This window comes from Schistocerca cancellata, chromosome 5 (genome assembly GCF_023864275.1).
Source record: "Schistocerca cancellata isolate TAMUIC-IGC-003103 chromosome 5, iqSchCanc2.1, whole genome shotgun sequence".
In the NCBI taxonomy this organism is placed as follows: Eukaryota; Metazoa; Arthropoda; class Insecta; order Orthoptera; family Acrididae; genus Schistocerca; species Schistocerca cancellata.
In genome coordinates, this window is record NC_064630.1 from 539,505,686 (window position 1) to 539,530,679 (window position 24,994).

Below are 24,994 nucleotides of genomic sequence, written 5' to 3' on the forward strand. Positions count from 1 at the left end.
TTAATCTACAACTCATTTACTGATCTAGTACGTGCGGAAATTAGTAAAAGCGTGAAAAATCTCGTGGTCACATTGATGTTAAAGAGACACGTGAACATCATACCAAGAGAAATATAATTCTGATATGTCTTTTACAGTGATGAAAAACATGTGGATGATCTTACATGTATATGAGCCTCGGAATTATAATACTTGCGGCCTTCCTCACAGCACTATACTTATTAAGTGACAGTAATCAAATACAAAGCAGGAAACGTCATAAGAAGGAAAAAAAAATAAGATACTTAATACTAACAGCACATTAGAGACCTATTGGTTTTCAGATAGATCTTTCGTTCTGAAGTGTGATGGTGAATCTCTCCCAAGTTGCTCTTCCAAAATGCAGTGCCAGAGGTGAATCTCTCCGAAGTTGTTCTTCCCAAATGCAGTGAAGGACAGCAAGTACTGAGCTTAATTACTCCCATTTCCTGTTTAGAGTCACACTGAAGTCTGAAATTCCTTGTATTTACAGTGTTCTGTTACACGTAGCACTTGTCACAAATTATTTTTTATGTATTCCAGGTGGTTTTCGTTTACGAGCTTGCTTCGCGGAACTGGGACAATTTTCAACTTTCGTCATACACCGAAGAAGTCGGAGGGAGATCTAACGTGGTATTATCGTTTGAACTAAAGAGGCATAACTTGATACAAATAGCAGCTTTCGTCGCTCCAGCATTTGGTATGTACAATACGTACAGTTAACTTTGCTTTCTTATTGAAGCTACTTGAAGAAACGTGTTTTTATTTGTTACGTAGTTAACTAGGATTCTACATATTTTGTAATTTTTGTAATTAATAGGATCAAAAAGTTCATTCCTACATATGTTGGATAAAAACAACTTCATAATGAAAACAGAGGAGGATAGGGGGTGTCGAAATGAGCAAAATTTTCCAGGTAAACTACAGAATCGAAATGTACCGCTCTGTTGATACGGCGTTGCAGAAACGTATGCTGCTGTGCTTGTGCTCCACTGCTCCTTACTTACCGGCCTTTTTAGAACAAAGCCAACGGCCCTTGCAACAGTGGTAACACTGAGTCCCATCAGGTCACCAGAGTTAAGCACGGTCAGGTTGGCTAACCCTTGGATGGGCCACCGTCCTGGTATGCCGAGCCCTTGTGAGGCCAAGTGAGGAGCTACTTGGCTGAGAAATAACGGCACCTTTCACGGAAACTGGGAGAGCGGTGTGCTGACCACATGCCCCTACGTATCCACATCTAGTGACGTCTGCGGGTCGAGGACGACAAGCGCCCAGTCGGCACCTTTGATCCATCATAGACTGTTCAGACGGTGCCTGTTTGTTTTTGTTAGAACAAAAATTCGTTAATGGTCTCGGTTCATTAGCAAAATTAAAGTATGTAGCCATTATATTTGATTGTTAATAAAATTTCACCTTCGGTACCATAGGTTGGCTGTCTTCTTTCACTGCTATTTCAGCAGTGCAGCTTCTTAACGTAACTAATATTTGTTATTGCTGTACTTCCAGCGTATGTGATTTAACAGTCAATATTTTCCTTGTAAACGTCGCCGAAACATCGTATCCCACGTAATGAGCCATGGATAAGAATGCGGACTTTGCCTACGTTTTTGACTGTTCAGCGGACGCCATTAACTTCAACTAATTTAATCAGCAACTGCTCCCTTCAATATAGCAGGGAATAACTGGGACATGCTAGTTAAAAAGCACAAACTTCCACGCCTTCATCGTCGATAGGCTGTTGTTTTATGACTTAAGTTCCATATTGGTGCATTTCTGGGCTGTGGATGTCGAGATACTTTTTCTGGATTCTACATCCCCTACGTATTTCTACCGTATTACGAAGCGGTTTCTCCCCTTTCGGCGTTGGGGATTTTGGCAGTGTTCTTGTACTGATCCTAACTCGAGGAAAATCTGTTGCAGAATCTGTTGCTTATTCTTTGTTTCTATGGTGTTCAAGCTTGCTCCCTAGAGAGGAAACAGTGTTAACGTAAGTTCATAATCATCAGTGACAGCGTCTAAGCGAAATATAGTGTTGTGTCAAGATTTCGTTATGGCGTCAGTAACGTAAACGACTAAAAGATAGTCTACATCTAAAAGGGAAAATATTATCTGCCAAGCGCCAGTTTTCTAAAACTGAATCTGGCTGATAATGTCAAGAGTTGTTAGAAGCGGATTTTGGACAGATGGCACAAGACAACAGCATCTAAGATAACGAATGAGTTTAATTCACACCTTCAGGAATCTATATCACAGAAATTATGCGAATTAAATGTGACATTCTTTAATGGCGAAGCATCAGCATCAAAAATTATTGATTACACCACACAATACCTTTACAAGACTGGTACTAAGAGCATATAAATGGCGTACTTCATGACTGAGAGAATATTACCGGGTCGGGGGACTCATCGTTTACGAGGTGTGGTTATAAAGCAACGGGACTGATGCTGTCACAGAGTGAGTACACATACGCCAAAGATGAAAGACCAGTAGCTGGGAAGCGTGAAGCATTATCAGTCGAAAGCGCCATCTCTGGTGTCTGTCGACAAATCGTTGTCGCCGTGACCTTTGTTTGTGTAAGATGTGTTATTTTGTTTCTCCAAAAAAATGGTAAGTGTAAAAAACAGAGCAACGAATTTTCGTGACGTTTCACGTTAGACTTAGACAAACTGCTACAAGAACCTATCGTGTATTCATAGAAATGTATAGTGAAGACTATTGATCACGTACACGAGTTTCTGACTGGTTCTAGCGTTCACTGCAGGGCTCAGAAGATTTTGAAGATGCTCAAGCATGGGACGCGCTTCACCCTCGAGAACGGAAGTAATTATCGGAAAAGTAGGTAATGTGATTCGATCCGACCGTCGGTCGATTACTCGATCTATTGCTGAAACCTTAGGAATTGATAAAGAATCTTAATGGAAAATTTTACGTGACAAGTTTATCATAAGGGCAGCGTTTACGAAACTGGTGCCGAAAATTGTCTCGATCGAACAAAAAGCAGCTCGTGAAAAGATTCTAATTACTTGGAAAGAGTGACAACGCATGACTGGTCTTGTTTTTCCCACTTTTTCCACTTATGGTCCAGAAACTAAGCTCCAGTCCTTGCACTGGAGGAGCCCAGTCTCGCTGAGCGAGAAAAAAGCTGAATTGAGCAAATGAAGATTGAAAGCGTTGATGACAGTTTTTTCGGTAGTCAAGAAATTATTTAGCTTCAGTGGGTTCCTGAAAGAAAACTATGAATCATCATTACTATGATGCCGTACTTTCTAAATTCCGTGAGAAAATAAGAAAAAACATGCCGAATTGAGGAAGAACAAGTAAGACGTTCTTCATCAAGAAAACGCACCCGCTCCTAGCGCGTTGTCTGTTAAGAGGTTTATAGCAATGTACAGCATACCAGTGCTAGACCACCGACCTTATTCGACTGACCTAGCACCATGTGACTTTATCTGTTCCTCAAGATCAAGCCTGCATTAAAAGGAACAATATTACAGTGCGCTGAAACAGTGAAAGATAAAGCGCCAGGCGCCGACAAGGAGCTCACAGACGAACACGTCCAGCACTGTTTCCATCGATGGAAAATTGGCATGGAGCGTTGTAGAGGTAGAAGACGGGAGTGTATTGAGGGTGACAATAACTAAATATGCACGGTTTTGCAATGAAATGCTTTACAGCTGTCGTCTCACTATTTTATAGACACTCCACGTACGTTATTCCCAAGTAAAGTATGTGTTTACCGTTGTAGAAACCCACAAAGAATATGGAGCATTGAGTGTCTTTGTCCCACTGATAAGTATACCTGGGGATCAGTGATCCGGTACTTCTCCATGCTACACCGTGGCCTTATCATACTTGGAAGAGCAGACTAGATGGCGTGATTATGTCATGATTCTGGGCAGTAGCATAACCAGGATCTGAACTGGGACGAGGTTGGGGTGACTACTTCGCTGCGAAAGGCGAAATAGTCTTGATCACGACAAATGGCTCTGAGTACATTTACGACTAGTCAGTGATAACTGTGACCAAACAGATACCGAAGGTACACTTGTGGTTGGCGGGTAGGATTCGGGCTTCTAGATAATTGGTGGGGAGTGGGGGGGGGGGGGCTGGGGGAGAGTATGTGTTTGTGTGGGAGGGGGGGGTTCACTGCCTCTGCTGCTCAATGGCTATTCTCAGAATTTCTGGACCTTTTCAGCCAGCGTTACCAATGTTGTAAATTGCGTATCCCAGTCGAAGACCAGCTCACTGAGATAATAATGCTCCAGTTCAAACTTACGGGATTTGTCAAGGTATACGAGGGGCGTCCAATAAGTAACGCGACACACTTTCTTTTCTGAAAGCAGGTTGGTTTCATACAGGATTCCAATATACGATACTATCACCCACTCTTTTGGCTAAATAATTCTATTTTTCAACATAATTTCTATTCAATGCAACTTCCTTACGCCACATTACTGGGAGTGCCTGTACAACTCTACTGGTAGCTGTTGGAGCCAACGTCCTGCTGCATCAGTAACCTCATCAACCACGTACTGCTTCCCGTGGATGCACCCTTCTTTGGGCCGAACAGATGGAAGTCGGAAGGTGTGAGATCCAGGCTGTAGGTGGATGAAGAATAAGGGTCCAATAAAGTTTTGTGCTTTTCTTCCGGGTTCGCGGTTTTGTGTGAGGTCTTACGTTGTCATGGAGAAGAAGTTCGTTTCCATTTTTGTGGCGAGGAACACGCTGAAGTCGCTTCTTCAGTTTCCTGAGGGAAGTACAATACACTTCTGAATTGATCGTTGCACCATGACAGATGACATCTTCATAGTCAGAGAACACCATCGCATGACTTTATCGGCCGAGGATGCGGCTTTGAAGATTTTCTTTGGAGTTTAGGTGGCGTAGCGTCATTCCATCGATTGCTGTATTGCTTCTGGTTCGAAGTGATTAACCAATGCCTCATCGCGTATGACGATGCTCGACAAAAAATTGTCACTATCAGCGCAAGCAATTCTGAGCAGATGATCCGGTGTTGCTTCTTGTGGCCTCCGGTTATGCGGCGAGGAACCCAGCGGTACACACCTTTGACTGTCCCAACTGCTGCAAGAGTGAGTCAGCGCTACCAAGACAGACGCCCAGTTCTGCAGTGAGCTGTATGTTTGTAATCCGTGATCACTTCTAATGGAAGTCATGGAATGTATTCGCAGCTGCGAATTTGGACTACCATCAGCTGTATAATGGAATAACGACACTAAAAATTTGTGCCGGACCGGGAATCGAACCCCAATTTCTCGCTTATAGCGCGCGGTCGCCTCATAATTTTTATCTTTAAAGGAACAAAGCAGAGCATAGGGAACGTGGAGTAAAGGTACAATAACATCGTTTATTTATTTATTTTTCTTTTATTTCCTGTGTTTATTTATTTATTTTTCTCATTAATACCACCGAGAATATCAGGAAATCGGCGTCACGCGAGGAGGATGGCGCAGCAAGAAGTCAGACTAAGAAGAACGTTTCGATTACCAGTGAACATATCGGTTCTACGTGTGGAAGAGGCGGGGACCAACTCTTCATGACAGGAACACCCCAGCTCTGGGTTGGGTTAAGGAAGACACTGAAGAGGAAATTGGAAAAAAATTGTCTGTATTTTGGATTGAAGACTACTGCACAGTGGGGTTCATCAAGGAAGTGCCGAAAGACAAGGATACTTTTCTCGCCATCGGTAAACAAGTAGTGTGCTGCGTGTCCACAAATGCACCTCATAGATTTCGTCTTTGCTTGCGGGAAGTATCCCGTGTCCGGAAAGAGAAGCAGTTGAGTATGTATCAGATGACACCTTTCGCTGATCTGCACAGAAGTCGGTGCTTGTCTGAGTCCATAACATCACGGTCGACACACAACGGGTTGTCTGCGATGTTCCTGTGAAGAAGTGACCAGCATAATTCCTTCCTATTGACAGTATGGTACCATGCAGACTGACCGTCAGTGTCAAGATAAGGAGCGCACACCGATCGGCAAACGGCATGCCAGTCGACGTGGGGAAGCTTCCCCTCAATCACGTGTGGTGACATGTGCTGCTGAAGGAAACCATAGATCACCTTCGTGGATGTCAATCGCGCCGGCAGTATCACAGCACGGACGTAGCTCAGTTCAACGAAAAGGTGGTGGAAGTAAAAGAAGGACGGCGGGGCTTCCGAAAGTTGGGTAGGTGTTGAGGGAGAGTTTGGTACAAGGGCACGTAGCACTAGGCACCACAACGTCATGTGAGAGCCAACGAAAAGGGCTACCGCTCTGTCAGGCACGTGATACAGACCGAAACCGCCCCTGCACCGCGGGAGGGTGAGGGTTTCGTACCATATCTTGAATAGCAAGCCGTAGGAAACGATACGAACCCAATGCCACTAGCTTGCGGCGGGCCATTAATAGCGGAATACTAAGTGTCTGCGCCACGTGGCGGATACGTGACGCCAAATATACATTTATGTATTGAGTGCACTGCAGAAAAACGAGCGTCCGTAAACGATGATCTAGGAGCCCAGCTCGTAGTTTGGAAAGTAGACGCTGGCAGTTAAATCCAATTGTGAAATCGAGTCCGAGGCATCGGACAGTATCAGCTACACGCTGAGGAACAGCACTGTCCGCAGGAAGTCCCGCACCATTAGCCATGGAGCTCGATTTGCAAATATTAAGGTAGCTACCAGAAGCTTCGCCGTAGGTGTTAAGGCATGCCAGTGACTCCCTGTCCTCAGCACCGCTATGAAGAACGATGATGAGATCGACTGCATATGCAGTACACCTGAATACACGGTCACCGAGAGACGTCGCAGAGAGGCGTTGACAGAGGTCGCATGGCAACGGTTCCATGGCGAATGCATACAACGGTGCATAGAGCGGGCAACCTTGACGCACTAATCGACGGATCGAGATGGGAGAAGTAAGACGGCCACAGCAGAGTTCACGGAAAGTAGTTTCACGAAGAAGACTCATTACGATGTCGACGATAGTATCAGGGTAGCCTATATCGCGGAGCACCCCTTCCAGGAAGTCTTGATCAACTCAATCGAACGTCTGGCTGAAGTCAAGAGCTACCAGGCATATGACGAGCGTGAGCAAGAATGATTATGTCCCGATAGCGACTAAGGGCAGTGCGGTTGTTGTTGCTACCTCCCAAAGAAGTTTGATCGGGGTAAACCACGTACCAAGCTGTCCGTTTAAGCCGCACAGCGGGGTAGCCGCGCGGTCTGGGGCGCCTTGTCACGGTCTGTGCGGCTCCCCCCGTTGGAGGTTCGATTCCTCCCGCGGGCATGGGTGTGTGTATTGTTCATAGCTTAAGTTAGTTCAAGTCAGGTTAAGTAGTGTGTACGCTTATTGACCGATGACCTCAGCAGTTTGCTCCCATAAGATCTTACACGAATTTAGAATTTAAGCCGCGCAGCCGACAGCCGGGTGAAGATGTTTCTGCCGCTGTTGAGTAACGTCAAAGGGCGGTAATTGCATATCCATGAGGAACCTCAAGGCTTGTGGCTGGGAATGAGGAAATCATCAAGGAAACAGTCTGGAATCGTCACGAAACGTGACATAAGGTCCCGACAAATTTCCGTCCACACTGGCGCCAGAAGGGGACGAAATGTCCGGGGGATCTCCAGTGGGAGGCGGTCAGGGCCAGGCGACCTGTTCGTAGAACCTGCCTGGGTAACGTCATGGACTTCGTCCTCCATGACGTTAACAATAAGATGGATCGTCGCATCCACAGGAACCGATCCAAAGGAGAGTCTGGAGACCGCCGCAGTGTTGACAGGGCGTGAAGCTGTACAGAGTACAGGTGAACGTAATGTGCATCAAGGGCAGACCCGATGTCTCGTTGGGCATCAAAACGCTGCACGTCATCAGTCGTATGAATATTAATCAAATTCCTGCGACGGTGGTTCAAATGGTTCAAATGGCTCTAAGCACTATGGGAATTAACGTCTGAGGTCATCAGTCCCCTAGACTTACAACTACTTAAACCTAACTAAGGATATCACACACATCCATGCGCGAGGCAGAATTCGAACCAGTGACCGTAGCAGCCGCTTGGTTCCAGACTGAAGCACCTAGAACCGCTCAGCCACCTCGGCCGACTCCGGCGGTGGCGTCGTTCTGCTACGACGTTATACATAGCTGGACACTCATCGCATGTACGCGCCCTGACCATAGGCCCTTCAAGATGGCGGCGAGAGAGGGACGTGAGCTGTGCCTTGGCACGATTCGCTATCATCTGGCGCTCTGGCGAATACAGTATCATATTACATTCCAGGAGGGTGGTAAATAGAATTCCTGAGTCCTTCGCAGCCACGCCACACCCTCCCTTCCGGAATGAAACAAGGCCTTACGGAGGGTAGGCTTTGTGCAGAGCATCCAGAGCACCCACCATTACAGGGCAGACAGTCAGGCATCACGGCGTCGACGACAAGGGGCGCACGTGGTCTCGACGAGCAGCCGGCAGTCGGGAGGAGTGAGGTGGATTGTGTTCAGTTTCCATGGTCCACGGCCGCGTCACACCCTTTGCGGGAGAGACTGATGGCGCAGATATATGCGTCACGGTCAGAGAACGCAGCGGGCCGGATTTCAGCAGCCTGCACCTCACTGACAATGTTACGGGAGATGTAAACACGATCGAGTCGGCTGGAAGATGGCTAGTAAAATGTGTAAACCCTGGAGATCGCCATGAACATACTCCCAAGAATTCACTAGGATGAGGTGCTGGAGAGTTGTCACTAGCGCTGTGCATGGAGAGTGACGTTGCAGATGGTCTTTGGGTGCCTGGGTGAAAGTTGAAAGTTGAAATCGCCTCCAATGATCTAATGCATCCTGCCGACCCAGGATGAGAGACGTGACTGTCTCTAAGAAGAAGGCGGGGACCCAAATCAGATGGCGCATAGACATTGACGATCCTGAAGCCACTAAACGTGAGAGCCATACCTCTGGCATCAGGCAGATAGGCAAATGCATCAGCGAGGATACCGTCACGTAAGAGGATCGCCACCCCACCACCAGTAGGGAAAGCGTGAGAGACATGTGCGGGGAGCGCGGAAAGTTGCAACATGCACCTTATGGAGGAGACCTTCGTCAACGTCCGCGGCACACAGCGTATCATGGAGTACAACCAGTTTGTGGCGTAAGCGAATAGTGTTGCTATTGACCTTGGCTATGCGATAAGTCTGGAAAGCTGCCATGTTCATGTTGCTGCCTGCCGCATTCCCATACTGCTCGATCCATTCTAGTGCCATCCGGGGCCACTCCTCAGAATGGGAGAAAGATACTAGGTCGACTGCACGACTGTGGCTTGGAAAACAGCGTCCTCTTAGCGCGATACCCAAAAGATTTTGTTTCAGCGTAAATAGAAGCTACTTTTTCGCTATTGCATAGCGGATCAATGAGATGGTAATCCTTTTTTACTGGATGTAAGATGCGGATGTGTCCTTGCACCCTATCACTAATGAGAACCCTCGGAGAGGCATATGGTCACACAGGGCAAAGCAGTTGGAAGTCTATCACAGCAGCTAGGAAAGAACGGCTCGGTTTTAAAATGTACGACCAAAGTACATAGAGACACAACCTACAGGCCTATACAAGGGCTATCATATCGCGATAGTTATTAAGGGCTATGTGGATATTGCTGTCTTCTACCCCATGGAAGGTGACAGCTCATATTAAGTAACTTGGTTCAATACTCGCTTCAAATGAGTCATCAAGATTCTGGTGAAGATCTTGAAATCACCGTTGAGGAGGGTGAATGGAAGTTAATGTTCAATTTGTATGCCTGCAGCTGGTTTGGTCCCGGAATAACCAGACTTTAAATGACAGTCGCTAATGACGGCAATTCATGACACATCTCCTTCGACTGCAGGGCCATCAGATCCTAAAGATCCGGCAGAATTCTAACACAAAACACTCTGGTCCTGGTGATTTATAAATTGCCTTCTTGGAAAGAGGGATGCCAACGCTGTGTCATCAAATGTGCTAGTGAGAGTCTAGGGAACTGCTGCCAAGCCCGCATCATCATTGCGCACCTCACTGATGTCGTCGATGATAGTGGCGACGAATGTATGTGCAGCGTCCTCCTGGGTTGTTACTCTGCTACCATTCGCGAGATCCAGAACTCGTACCAATTTTCATACAGAACCTATATGCATCTCATGGCATACAGTGAGGTTTGGTTCTTCTGTTTGTGGAAGAGGGCACTGCTAAAATCCCCGTCAATGTGGTTATAACGGCCCAAGAAGAGAGGTGTAATGTTTCCTGCACAACAAGAGAGGTTCTATCTTTTCTCAGTCCTAGAATGGCGCAGATATTAACAGTTAAATGCTCTGCAGATCGAAAGCCAGTCCCAGTGCCCATAGCAAGTGCATCACATCTGCTACCTCTATTTCATCTCGCACAGTGGAAACGGTTCCACTGCCTGCCGTTGCTGCAGGAGTGACGTAAACAATAAACAGGTAGAAGTCTGGTAAGGTCTCCAGTTGCATTTTCTGCAATAGAGCAGTATCGACGTCCGTCACCCTCAGCGTATTGCGCAGCCAAATAATGGTTCAAATGTCTCTGAGTACTATGGGACTTAACATCTGAGGTCATCAGTCCCCTACAACTTAGAACTACTTCAACCTAAGGACATCACACATATCCATGCCCGAGGCAGGATTCGAACCTGCTACCGTAGCGGTCGCGCGGTTCCAGATTGAAGCACCTAAAACCACTCGGCCACACCTGTCGAATATTGTGCAGCAATTGGGAGTTTTATAAGAGTGCCGGTTATAGAGATTGATAGAAGTAATCTTGTAGGCTTGCAGCGAATGCGCAGGCAGTAGGATATTCACAACAATAGGGGGTGGAGGTATAACCGCAGTAACAGATCAACCACGCAGAGCCACCCTTCACCGCATAGCATATTCTATAGTTACTGGGCTGCTAGACAATACTCACCAGTGCACCCTCGGCCGAAGATTCGGGGACTATTTCATCTGGGCAAGCCATTGGGTGAATAGTAAGATCTTCAGAAGCCTCCCGAATGTGGATAATTCGCATGACACCGAGTCTCTGCCGTCGCGTTGGTCGGCAATCAGCGGCTGCAGTTTCGACAAGAGAAAATCTTCGGCCGATCCACTGGATGGACACTCGTAATAATCCAGTGTGGAGGCCCATTAGAATGCTGTCATGATGGTAACAGATCGCATCAGCTCGCGACCGTCTCGTGGGCGCACTGGCTGAAATGTTTCGCTTCTTATGCCTCTTTGGGGACAGCTGTTTCTAAGAGTGCGTCTCTGTGTCACATAACTGGTGTACGGCCATGGGCACAACCATCCCGTCAACTTCTGTACCAGCTCGGGGCTTCTACTCACCCTCATCTGGAGCTGGCTTGGAGCGAGGGGGAACTGAGTTAGGCGTCGGTTGCCCCTCCTCATCCTTTGTTGAAGTCGCTGGGTGAGAACGATCATGTTGGTGATCAGACACATGCGTCTTACAGGGGTGCAGCCGTAGTGCCACTACATATGTGTGAGATTGGCAGAAGGCATCAGATCCGTAGGTCGGATCTGGCAATCCATCGATGCAGACCGTCAGCGCGAAGTACCCTCTTTCGTCCAAACCAATGAAGTCTTTGGCTGGTTGTAATACATGATGATTACTATGTATCTACCAATAGGTATGACAGAACATGCTTACTGAGTGATACCCCACATCTAGGTTTGCGATAGACGTAAGGGAAAGAAATGCAAGGTGGATGCACATATTTGTCACTTGTTGTCTCACATACTTTATTGTCTTACAACAACGTTAACATTACTTTTTAAAACTTATTAAAAGAATTAAAGTAGTCATTAAAGTTTGAAAAGGCTCAAATATTTAAAAAGTAATCTTAACAATTGCACCATTAAGAGCAGGACACGAAAATAGAAAATACAGAGTTCCCAACACAAGAAAAAACACATCAACTGTGTGCGGCTGCAAGTAGGTTTAACAAAGAATTTTATCAACCAAATGAATTTCAATAACAGCCGTTAGATGTACTAACAGTTCGTTTCTCTTAAAAAAAGAGCAACTTTAATAATCGTACCATTAGGAGCAGGGCAACAAAATCGGAATTACGGAGTCCTAAGTACAAGAAAAGTCACATCAGTTGGCTTGGATGCAGTCAGGTTCAACAAATAATTTTATCAACAAAATTGATTACGATACCGGCTGTAAAATGTACTAACAAATTGCAAGCCTATGTAATCGTTACACAGTCGGACAACATTCATCCAAATACCAGACACGCCACTGGTTGTAGCTGTAGGAAGGCTGCTTAGCAATGCATAAACCCTTAATAAGAAAATCCACTGAGCAATAAAGTACACAGCCCCTCAAACAACCCAACTGGGAAGATATAAAATATAAACATAAATGCTCACCCGTATACTGCAACCAAACATTAACAACAACCCTTTAAAAAAATGCATGCAAATGAAAGTTACTTCAACTGGCACAGACGAGCAGAAACATTGAAATACCCTTTAATAACTGTACAATTGACCAAATTTAAAGCTAAGTGAAAGTACATGCAACTGAAATGTACTTCAACAAGTACGCACCAGCAGAAACTTTCACACAACCTTTAAGAACTATAAAATTGTCCCAAATTACAAGTAAGCTGAGAGCTACAGAAGACTGCTATCAAGGCCAACAAGGAATGAGCAGCCAAATTTCACAGCAAGTGTAGTAGGTATTGACTGTGGATCTAGGTAAGGTTCGGCAGTTTATATTGATCAGTAACAGGTCTTAAACTTAACGGGCTGAGAAGTAGTAATCAGAGTGCCACCTTTGAAAGAACAGCGACAGAGGTATAATGAGGAAGAACTTCAGGATTGGCAAACACGTCTTAATCTCCTCAGCTGTTTTTAAATTCAGCAAACAGATTTAACTACTGATGCCCGCATAGACGGCGACACTCTGCCGTGGTAACCGTGAAACGACCAACGTTACTTAACGTGAGCCACCATAACGCGACTGCTAGGGGCAGCAGGCTACCGGTCAACCCGGACGTGGTGCGACGACGGGAGTGCCCCTGTTCTGGGCCCAGGCAACAGGAACGTGTCGCTAGCGCCGAAGCAGCGCTGCCAACACTCATGACAAGGGAACAGTATTCGGTACAAATAAAACTTCTCACAATACTGTTTTTAACCAATACTGAAGAAAAGTTAGTTAATGGGAAGGCGGGTAGCAATTCTGTTAAAGTTAACATTTCTTATGAATTACTAGTACATATGTGTGATCATATCAGCGCCTGCTTGTATGGTAACAAAAACATGCACATGTACCACCTTGCCTCCCACAGATCCAGGCACAATTTATTTCCATCAGGAAACCGGTAACAGAAAATAATCCTACACTAGCACGACATATGGACTAGAACACATATTGCAATTAGTAACACTGACCGATGATAATGCTCTCAAACACTGGTTGGAGCGTTAAAAAACCAGTCCCAGTTCTACAAAACACAGGTACGGCCTTACAATATCAAGTACTCAGAATAAGAAAGCAACACTTAACTCCACTAAGGGGTGAAGAAGCCACGACTTGGATTATTCCAGCCAGGGCCTTATTGCCCCCAACCCACACCGGCGAACGTCGAGTTGCGTAAACCTTAAGTTTGCAGAGTAAGCCGGGAACTTGTAGACCAGGTTGAATGCAACGTCCGTAGGTCTACTCGCCGCCCGGCGCTACCATTTCTTAAGTGAGCCGGCCAGGCTTGCTCCTGACCGATTGAACCTCACGCTGCTTCTCGAGACCGGGGCCGTACAGCCGGTCCCCCAAAAGCCACAACATGCCAGCCACATGCCCCTCAGCCAGCTGACTCTATAGGCGTCGCCAAACCCACCGCACACACACTTCGACAGAACTGTTGTGTCTAGACAAGACAGCCTAGACACAATGAGAGGAAGCCGAAAGGCACGCGCTTAAACCTACGCAGGCTGGCGTGAAGTCTGAAACCGGATACGTAATGAATGCTATAAAGAAAAGTACGTAGCTTCTTGAATACTTAACTTTAATCCACATTTGTAGAACATCGCTCTTGATGATACATTAATAGAATCTCAATATCAATTGAATACGGCGCCTTGCTAGGTCGTAGCAAATGTAGCTGAAGGCTATCCTAACTATCGTCTCGGCAAATGAGAGCGTAATTCTCAGTGAACCATGGCTAGCAACGTCGGCTCTACAACTGGGTCGAGTACTAGTACGTCTCTCTAGACCTGCCGTGTGGTGGCGCTCGGTCTGAAATTACTGACAGTGGCGACACGCAGGTCCGACGTATACTAATGGACCGCGGCCGATTTAAAGGCTGCCAGTGTGGTGTCTGGCGGTGACACCACATTCCTCCCCCGCAAATCGGCGAACTGTGGTGTTATAAGGCTTCCGCCCGCCGTGGGGAGGACCCCACGTTGACGTATGCGACGAGTTGGGGGGGGGGGGGGGCCTAACAACAGGCGAGGCTGTGCCACCCGCACCCGGCCATTCGGTCCGAGGGGAGCTAGGAAACGCCTGAAAACCTAGTCCAAGGTGCACGCCAACATGAGGTGTATGCGCCCGTAGATAGGCAGGAGGGGCCGAAGGGTCGACCTCCATCGAGTCGGAGCACCCGACTGGCGAAGACGACAGATGGTCCGGAGCGGGCAAGAGTTCCATGGCGGAGGACATCTGGTCACGGGAAGCGATCGGCGGCGCGTGACCCAGGGAGGCGCCCGGCGGTTGCAGTGACGCGTCCATTGCGGGCGGCGCCGGCGGCGGCTGCGGCGGCGGCGCGACACCATGGGATAAAATGGAAGGCATCGTCGGTAACACCTGGGGATGAGGCGAGCCAGTAGATGGGTCCCCAGGGCGCTGACCGGACGGCACCGTCGCTGAAAGCAGACGGGGAGCGGCAGAACCCAGGCGACGACAGAGGCGCAGCTGATGGAGATGCCGACGCACCTCACCAGAGGCCTCCAAAACCAGATACATAGCGCGGCCGAGACAACGAAGAATGCGCCCTGCGAGCCAACGCCGGGATCCGCGATAGTTGCGATAATATACAACGTCGCCAGGGGCAAAAGCAAGTGTCTGCCACTGCACAGGAACCAGATGCGGCGGATGCAGCAAAGACATCAAGGTACGATGAGGACGACCATGGAGCAACTCAGCCGGCGAGCGAACATCGCGGGGCTGAGAGCGATACGAGGACAAAAAGAGCAATAACGCGTCCTCCCGAGAGTGGGACTCTTTCAATTTCAACATCTGTGACTTGAAAGTCCGGACCAAACGTTCAGCGGCACCGTTGGACTGAGGCGAAAACGGCGCGGATGTCAGATGTTGAATACCATTGGCCTTGCAGAATGACCGAAATTCTGCGGACATGAATTGTGGGCCATTGTCGGTAACAATAGTCTGTGGAAGACCTTCTATGCAAAATATAGCGGATAACGCTTGGATAGTGGCAGATGACTCCGTGGAAGACATCTTGACAACAAAAGGAAAATTACTGAAGGAATCGACCACAACCAACCATCGAGCATTCCAGAATGGACCAGCAAAATCGATGTGTAAGCGTTGCCAAAGGGAAGTCGCTTACGGCCATGCAAAGAATTTCCGCGGTGGCGCGGATTGTTGTTCGGCACACGCCATGCAAGAAGAGCACATATTCGTAATCGCAGCATCGATTCCGAACCAAGTACAGTGCTGACGAGCAAGTTGTTTCGTTCTCACAACACACCAATGTCCTTGGTGGAGAAGCTGTAAGACAGAGTACTGTAACGAACGTGGGACCACGACCCTGGACTGATCATTATCAGAACGCAACAGCAAAACACCATGTCGTACAAAAAGTCTCTCCTTGTGAGCAAAAAATCGCCGAACCAACGGATCCTCGATCCGTGACTTTGACAAAGGCCATTGCGTAGCAACAAAACGCAAAACGGTAGCAAGGACAGGGTCTGCAGCTGTGGCTGCAGCTACGCGACGAAAATCAATCGGAAACGATTCGACCACGTCATCGGTGTCCGCATCAATGAACATGCAAGCAAGTTCAGAAGAATCGAATGCTCTGTCCTCAGCAACAGGCAAACGGGACAACGCATCGGCGTTTCCGTGCTTAGCAGTGGACCGATACAAGATATCGTAGCGGTACTGCGAGAGGAAAATAGACCAGCGAATGAATTTCTGCGCTGTACGTGAAGGTACAGGCTTGTTCGGATGAAAAAGCGAAGTCAAAGATTTGTGGTCTGTGATGATGGTAAAGTGACGACCATACAAGAAATCATGAAACTTGGTAACACCAAATACGAGAGCCAATGCTTCTTACTCGATCTGTGAATAATTTCTTTGCGCAGACGAGAGCAATTTGGACGCAAAGGCAATAGGGAGATCATGCGAGCCAGCTTTGTGCGCAAGCACAGCACCGATCCCGAAATCCGATGCATCTACCATCAACAAAAGGTGTTTCCGGGGATCGAATGGCGTAAGGCAAGTAGTGGAAAGCAACGCCGATTTCAACTGGCGAAAGGCGCGTTCGCATTCCGTCGTCCAGACGAACGGAACACCTTTACGGCGTAAGCGATGAAGCGAAGCTGAAATGGAAGAGGCATGGGGGATATAGCGATGGTAATAATTTATTTTACCCAGCACACTCTGTAGCTGCTTCAAATTCTGCGGCGAAGGCAAGTCTTGGATGGGACGAAGGTGCTCTGGACTGGGATGTATGCCTTGGACATTGAGTACATATCCCAGATATGGCAAATCACGAGCAAAAAACACACATTTGTCCTTCCGCAAGCGAAGACCATTTTGTCGCAAAACCAGAAGTAATGTTCAGAGGTTGGCTAAATGTTCGTCTTCCGTCTTTCACAATATCGTCCAGATAGTTTGCTGCAGTAGGGACCGACGCACCAACAGTTTGCTGAAACAATGCAGGGGCGGATGCACACCCGAATGGCAGTCGTTTGAATCGATACAAACCAAGATGCGTGTTAACCACCATGACACGCCGGGATTCGTCGTCCACCGGTATTTGCAAGTACGCACCTGCTAGGTCCAACTTAGAAAAATATTTACCGGGGCACAGTTTGTCAAAAAGATCTTCTGGGCGGGGTAAAGGATAAGTTGCAATCACTAGTTGTGGATTCACTGTTAGGACCTGATTGACTATAGACAAGTTAAACAACTGAAATGAATCTAAACCAAACAAGTTCACTGCAGAAGAAGAACGAAGGACGTAAAAAGACACAAGTTTAGTTTGTCCCTTGTATGTTGCAAGAAGGCTGCACTGTCCTAACACAGGGATATGCTGTCCTGAATAACTAGTAAGTTGAACATTTGCGGCACGCAACGGAGGTGCGCCCAGTTTTTTTGTACGTGGCGTGATTGAGTAGTGAAACTGCAGCTCCGGTATCGAGCTGGAATGGTATCACGTTGCCATTAATTTCCAAGTCTACAAAAAGTTTATTGTCCTGCTGACGACAAGAGCGACTGTCTCGTGCAACGTGAACTGTTTCTGGTACAGAAGCACTTGCGACTTGGCAGGATTTCCGTCGACGTCGACGCACACGTTTTGTGGGACGAACACAGTCACTGTTAGAGAGAGAAGCACTGGACAGAGTGGCATTAACTACATGAATTTCCATGGGCGAAGGTTCACGAGCCTGAGTATTCTTGGTTCGATTCCGATTCTGGCGCAAAGCAAAGGGCCTGGAATTGTTGTGAGTGTCCGATCGGAGCTTTTTCTGGCAAACACTCTGAACATGGCCTTTTTTATTACAGAAAAAGCAAATAGCTTGGCGTGACGGGCAATTCTCACGCGAATGTCTAGTAGCACTCCGCGGGAATGACTTTATCACTGCAGTTGCTTGCTTACGCGGCACACGTGGCTGCCCGGAAGGGCGCGAGGGCTGTTTACAGTTCCGTGCAGCTCGCCCGGCGGGCCGGTTAATGTGAAACACAGCTGGCGAAGCTGCAAATGATTCCTGAGCAAAGTCAAGTGTGTCTTGCCGATCCAATATGTCTATCACTTGTTGAAGGGAGGGACTGACTAGTTTCAAAATATGTTCCCGGATACGAACATCAGAAACGTTCTGTGCAATTGCATCACGCACCATAGTATCTGAATAAGGGAGTCCACATTCACACTTAAAAGCACAATCCCTTGTAAGGCCTTGCAATGTTGCAACCCACTCCCGATTAGTCTGACCGGACGTACGTTTTGTATGAAAGAACGTATACCTTTTTGCAACGACATTGACTGATTCCTTGAAATAGGCATCAAAGCAGACAAAATTTCGTCGTAGGACAGAGTTGCTACATCGCGTCGGGGAAACAATTTCACTATCACACGGTAGGTGGACACACCTACACAAGAAAGGAGATGTGGCTGCCGCTCGTTACCTTGAATTTCGTAGGCGGCGAGATGGAATCCAAATTGGCGTGACCACTCCGTCCAGCTTTCCATTTCCGCCTTGAACGGACGAAAAGGTGGTGCAACGGCGTGTTGTGGCTGCTGTAGCGGTGAAGCGGAGGCGGCCGCATCGTTTTGCAGTGCACGTTGACCCTGGACGAGCTGTCCAAGGACATCCAATAAGGCTTGCGTCTGCTGATTCTGCAAGCGATAAAATTCGGACAGTACATCTGGAGTTTGTGGCGAAGCCATTACACGAGTAAAGTAAGCAAGTAGAAAGAAGAAGAAGATCCTTTTTAGACTCATCGCCAAATATGTTGTGTCTAGACAAGACAGCCTAGACACAATGAGAGGAAGGCGAAAGGCGCGCGCTTAAACCCACGCAGACTGACGTGGAGTCTGAAACAGGATACGTAATAAATGCTATAAAGAAAAGTACGTAGCTTCTGGAATACTTAACTTTAATCCACATTTGTAGAACATCGCTATTGATGATACATTAATAGAATCTCAATATCAATTGAATACGGCGCCTTGCTAGGTCGTAGCAAATGTAGCTGAAGGCTATGCTAACTATCGTCTTGGCAAATGAGAGCGTAATTCTCAGTGAACCATGGCTAGCAACGTCGGCTCTACAACTGGGTCGAGTGCTAGTACGTCTCTCTAGACCTGCCGTGTGGTGGCGCTCGGTCTGCAATTACTGACAGTGGCGACACGCGGGTCCGACGTATACTAATGGACCGCGGCCGATTTCAAGGCTACCACCTAGCAAGTGTGGTGTCTGGCGGTGACACCACACGAACACCTTACCGCGCCACAGACGATCGAACCGATATCGGCAAACTAAGTAGTTACTGGCGCCAGTGGAATGCCGTACCGGCAAGATCAGAGACACCACGACTCACTGAGTTCAGTGCATACCTGTTGCACACTGGAAGTGGTAAATTGTTCTCGCAGCATGGCTGTGAATCTTTCCTTAGGACTTGAGTGCAGCCACAATATCGTTCACCGGCACCTCGAATGGGAGTTAGAGTATGCAAATTGTCCTGAGTCCGAGGATCACATGATCCACAGCCACTGGACCAGTGTTGCCTTCCACATATCTGAAGTTGAACCCATCCCTCGCCTTCTCTAAAATCACGTTGCACGCAGCGTGTCACTAAATCAACGTAAACCATGCTTCTCACAATTGAGAGGAGGATTCCAACAAGATCAGTAGGGAGATTTTCAAGTCGCCTCGAAGAAATCGCTCGACATCGAGATGTTTGGGATGTGCACATTCGTTCGGGAAGTTGAATTTCAGCGTCGATTTCGATGTAAATTGGTCATTTACAACGAAATACACTCACTTGCGCTAAACCCACCGTATCACTTAAACAACTTGATATTGCGCGCCACAGCGAGGACGTAAACAGCCCTGTCCTCATCGCTTCGCCGACGAAGACAGACAGCCGGACTTAGGTCCCCAACAACGGCTGACGACCCGTCTTCACAACTTCACTTTTGCCATTACCTCATCTCCCACCTTCCATACTTCAGGAGTACTTGTCTCACGAGTATCACAAGAGAGCTTCTGTGAAATCTGGAAGATGGGAAACGAGTTACTGGCGGAAGTATAGTGGTGAGGATGGATAGTACGTCCTCCGAGGGTAGCCTGCGAAAGGTAAAGTCCCCGATGTCGAGTCGCGGTCCGGTATACGGTTTTAATCCGCCAGGCAGTTTCATATCAGCACATACTCCACTGTGGAGTGAAAATATCAATCTGGAGCCTGTGAGTTATTCGCAGCAAATAACGCCAATTTTATTTCCCACCTAAAAGATTCAGTAAAAATTAATTAGATTGAAGTTCTCAACGGTGAAACACTCCTCAACTGCCGAACTAATTAACTAAAATTATTAGTTTTACACTATATTTAAATTGTTCTCTGAAGAGTATCCATCGTGGAGGCAGTTGCCACAAATTGTATTTCGTTCTAAATATATCGCTAATGCAGTTTAGTAAAATTCGGTAGTTAAAAGCGAAATCGTAAATAGATTAATTCACAACCAATTTCTCTCTTAGAGAATTTCAGGAATGCTTCATAATAGGGCCTTATATAGAGCTACAGAGCTAATAACAGTCCATGCTAATAACAGTTTATTAAATATATATTGGCTGTCATCTGTGTGTAATATACGTATTTCAGCTACATTTTCCGAACATATTTACAGTTTTAAAGCACAGAGAACCAAATACAAATCTCTGTTCGTGAGCGAGCTTCAGAGGAATTTGGTGGACTGTGGGCATAGGCCCGAAAAATGCGTTTCCGGTAAGATTGAATTAAAACTTTGCGTATTTATATCTTATTCAAGAACAACGATATTTCAATGATGTAATAATTCTGTCTTAAGCCATACTTTTAACATCCAGAATCATTCCTTACAACTGAAGATATTTCTTCTATTTTTGATATATTGTCCAAAATGTAATGAGCGGTTTACGTCCTTTTTCCATGAAACCATGATACCTCTACAAAGTATCATGAAAATTGAGTTGAAGTATTGCTTTTATTACTTTATTATCTAGTTAAATAGCATAATAATAAAAAATTTTATGTTGAACACCATTATAGCAAATGTTCCTGTTCAGAATCAGAAGCTTCTTCACCGTTTACTCTCTCCAGAAGTTCTTCATACCAGCCTTTTACTATATCAGGAAAGAAGCGCAAAAGGTCTTGAATGTCCCTCAACTTTGCTGCTCCTACAGCTGGTTTCTCTATTAATGACAAATATTAAGTATCTTCAGAGAGTTTTGTTGACTTCTTAATGAACTTAAAGGGCATACAGACCTTAAAATATGATTTTGAATCTCCGATTGTGCCATCACGGCCGAAGTGCATCCTCATAAATGACTGCAACTGGAAAGGAAATTTCCCATGTGGCCCTTATGAGAAGAAGTGCATTAAAATTTTCTTCAAATCTTACATAAGCTCACTTTCATCAATGACTTGAAATGGCTCTGGTTTCTCCCTGTATTGTTTAAGGACTAGGACATACGCTTCCATTGAATGTGCAGTTTCCCTACTTGGAAAATGTATGATATATTCCAAGTGTTTTTGCTGGTTTCTCTCTGTATTGTTTAAGGGCTAGGAAATACTCTTCCACTGAATGTAGAGTTTCCCTACTTGGAAAATGAATGATACTCATATTTCAAGTTTTTTTGCTAATTTTCCTAATATTTTTGAAGTCTTAAAGCTTCTTGAATGTAAAGTCATGGAGCAATGAGTAGACAGATTTTGGATCCTTTTTATCTTCGAACTACATAAAATAATAAAGAGCACTTGAACCATCATTATGGCAGTGTGCATTAAAAACGTATATCCAGATGAGAGTTTACAAAACTGTGCATGCATCATCACTTTTAGTAGTGGAAGTCTCTGTGTATAATCAAATTTTAAGCACAGCATATTGTCATCTGATTTACAATGTGCAATAACCTGCTTTTCTCTACATAATAGGCCTCAACAGATTGTTTGCGCTACTCTAAACGATATTCGAGTTCCTTGTTTTCTTCACATTCAAGTCTTGTAGTAGTTTCAGAACAAATGTCACAAATGTCTGACCTAGGTTGTCCGAATGTAAAGTTCAATGCATGATACTTCATATTAACTTGACTATCATATTTTGGCCGGTAGGCCTCTTTATTGAGGGTGAATATTACCCTGATATTTAAATTTGGGTTCTCAAAATACAACTTGCTCAATTTTTATGCTACATAATGTAAATTTGCGTGACGAATTGTTACTAAATGCTCCTTAATACACTCCCATATTTCCTTACCTATTTAATGGGGTGTATTTTCATACTTACGCTTTCTTTCTTCAGAGCTATCACCTAGCTGAACCATCTTCTGCACATTTCTTAAACGCCATTCGGAAATGTTCAGCACACTAAGGAGCAAATTTCTGCACACAGGCCCTCCCCAACCTTGGTTAAAAAATGAATGTGCCCATACATTTTCTGTGTTTTTAGTTTTGGGTATCTTCTTTATTTCTTTAACATCCTGTCTCTCCACACATCCTGAGACAAATGCTTCTTGTTGAGATTTATCACCCCAAGAGACCGAACAGTGCGCTAGGATCTCGTTGAATCTCGTCTGTCACTATTGCACTACACTCTTTTGGGCAACATCGATGTACAGGCTTAAATATTTTTGCACGCAAAACCGTTCCTTTCTTGTTTCTACCAATTTTCTCGCCGTTTCTTCTCTTCATTTTGTCTGTAAAGTTATTTTCAGATTCATTACCACTCACTTCACTCATTGTAACACACAGCGCAATTCACAGTCAACACATAACTTATATGAAGTAAACAAGGTGACAACTGCCTGTCATCCACTGACTTCTTAAGATGATTTATTAGCCTACATGAAAGACGTCCAGCTGAAATTTTCAGAGCGAGTAATGCAAATGTGGAGGTATCGATTAAGCACTTTGACGGAAAAAGGGCGTAAAGCCAATTACGCTCAGAGTTTATCACATTCCTCTAAGGCGAATGAAGCCAATTACGCCCGTAGTTTATCACACTACTCTAGGGCGAATGTGCTTCTACTTATCATACCGGAAGCTACCACGTAACTTTTTTATAGGTTGTATGTGTATTCAAACTACAAATAAAATAAACGCTCCGCAGCCATTTAGTAAACATAAATGCTCGGTAATTACGATGGGCTAGCCGTGTTATCCCAGGAAAACAACGATGTTAAAAATAATGAAGCAGTTTAATATACACATCTGTGCAGTTAAGGAAACATATAACGGAATCGTAAAATAAGAAACTAGCTCAGTACATCCGAAATCGGATGTCATAATGCTGAAGTATGCTCTTGCAATGATCTGACCGCAGATATCAGCAGCTCCTTTGTATCTACTTTGTAAGGTCCCCTCGAGCCGGCAGCATTTGATTGTTATCTCCACTCACTGTTTACAAACTGCACCAATGATTAAACATATATTCATTTGCTTATTATGGCTGAGGGAAATGTTATAGATTTTCTGCCTATTTGGTTCTCAGAGATTATCCCAGAACTTTTCGTAAGTGAAAACAGTCTTTACGTTATTCTACAAAACTGCGCTTCTAAAATAGTTTAAAAGCAAAATACAGTAAGAACATTATTTTTTTTTTAAATATAAGCAAGCTATATGATCTATACCTGCTGTAACCTAAACCAGAAATTTACTCGGAATACCTGTAATTTCTTTGACTTGCTTGTATGAAGTAAAGATACAACCTCGTCGCACCTCAGCCCTACTTTCACGAATTCCACAGACACTGTCGTATAGACTTTCTCATACACGTTGCCTCTGCCGATGCTGGCTATATCGTGCGTCCAACAATACATATTTTGACGATGTAGCAAAAAATAGTTTTGTTCGGAAAAAAGACAGAAATCTCTCTTCTTTCTAAAAGTTTAATCGTTTATCGCGATTTTTTCTTCATTTACTCTTTTTTAGGTAGTTCTTAATTCGTTTCCAGACACAGTAGAACGAAAGGAAACATTTCGTTAAATTCGGTACATAAAAACAAAAAGAAGATGTTAATTACCATGTTCCGTCTGGCTAGATCGCAGCGAGACCTGCTCCACGGACGAAAGCAATAGTACCCAAATGAATATCGTCCAGGGGAGGTTGAAAATGTTTGCTTTGGATACCTAATCAAAATGAATATATCATTTTTCAGCGGGTTGTGCGCTATTTTCGAACCTTGTGGCAGATTTAAAGTACGTGCGGCAGCAGAAGAGGAATCCGGAGCCTTGCCTTCCGCGGGCGATACTCTTACCAACAGAGCTATCCGGGTACACCAGACGACCCCACTCCCTTCGTATCGAAATTACAATCCCGGCAGTAGCAATCTCCTAGTTTCCAAGCTTTACAGAAGACTTCTTACGTACGCTGCTAGACTAAAAAAATGTCGTGTGACTAGGGCCTCCTGTCGGGTAGACCATTCGCCAGGTGCAAGTCTTTCGCTTTGACGCCACTTCGGCGACTTGCTCGTCGATGGGGATGAAATGATGACGAGTAGGACAATACAACACCCAGTCCCTGAGCGGAGAAACTCTCCGACCAAGCCTGGGATCTAACCCGGGCCCTTAGGATTGACATCCTGTCGCGCTGACCACTCAGCTACCGGGGGTAGAACGGCTAGACTAAAACTTGTAGAAGAAACTATATTGCGGAGACGTGCTTTTCACTCACCATGGGGTTGTTTCCAGAATGAATCTTTCCAAGTGTAGCAGAGAGAGCGCTGATTTGTGTTAGTGAATTGCAAACTGGTCTGCCGGACTGGAACCTGAATTCGTTCCGGAATGTGCTTTTAACGTACTCTGGATATGTTGGAATTCAGGAGGACCTGTTAGAAAAGCCTTGATATGACTGTAGGGGAAAACACCTTGAAAAGGATAACAAATACTCAAATTCATACAGTAGGTCGCTCAGTCTGTGCTAACTGAGACACCTTGGGCTAAAACTGTCGATTTCTTAGACACTCGTCTCTTAAATTATAAAAGCAAAG

At 45.6% G+C, this 24,994-nt stretch overlaps 1 protein-coding gene across 1 annotated transcript in view; it reads left to right on the top strand.

Annotated features, from left to right (window-relative positions):
- LOC126188323 (neuronal acetylcholine receptor subunit non-alpha-3-like) overlaps positions 1-24,994 on the top strand; it is a 135,120-nt gene that overhangs the window by 58,864 nt on the left and 51,262 nt on the right. The window contains exon 6 of the mRNA XM_049929918.1: positions 562-718. Within this exon, the coding sequence (XP_049785875.1) occupies positions 562-718 (157 nt within the window). The remainder of the gene's footprint in view (positions 1-561; positions 719-24,994) is intronic.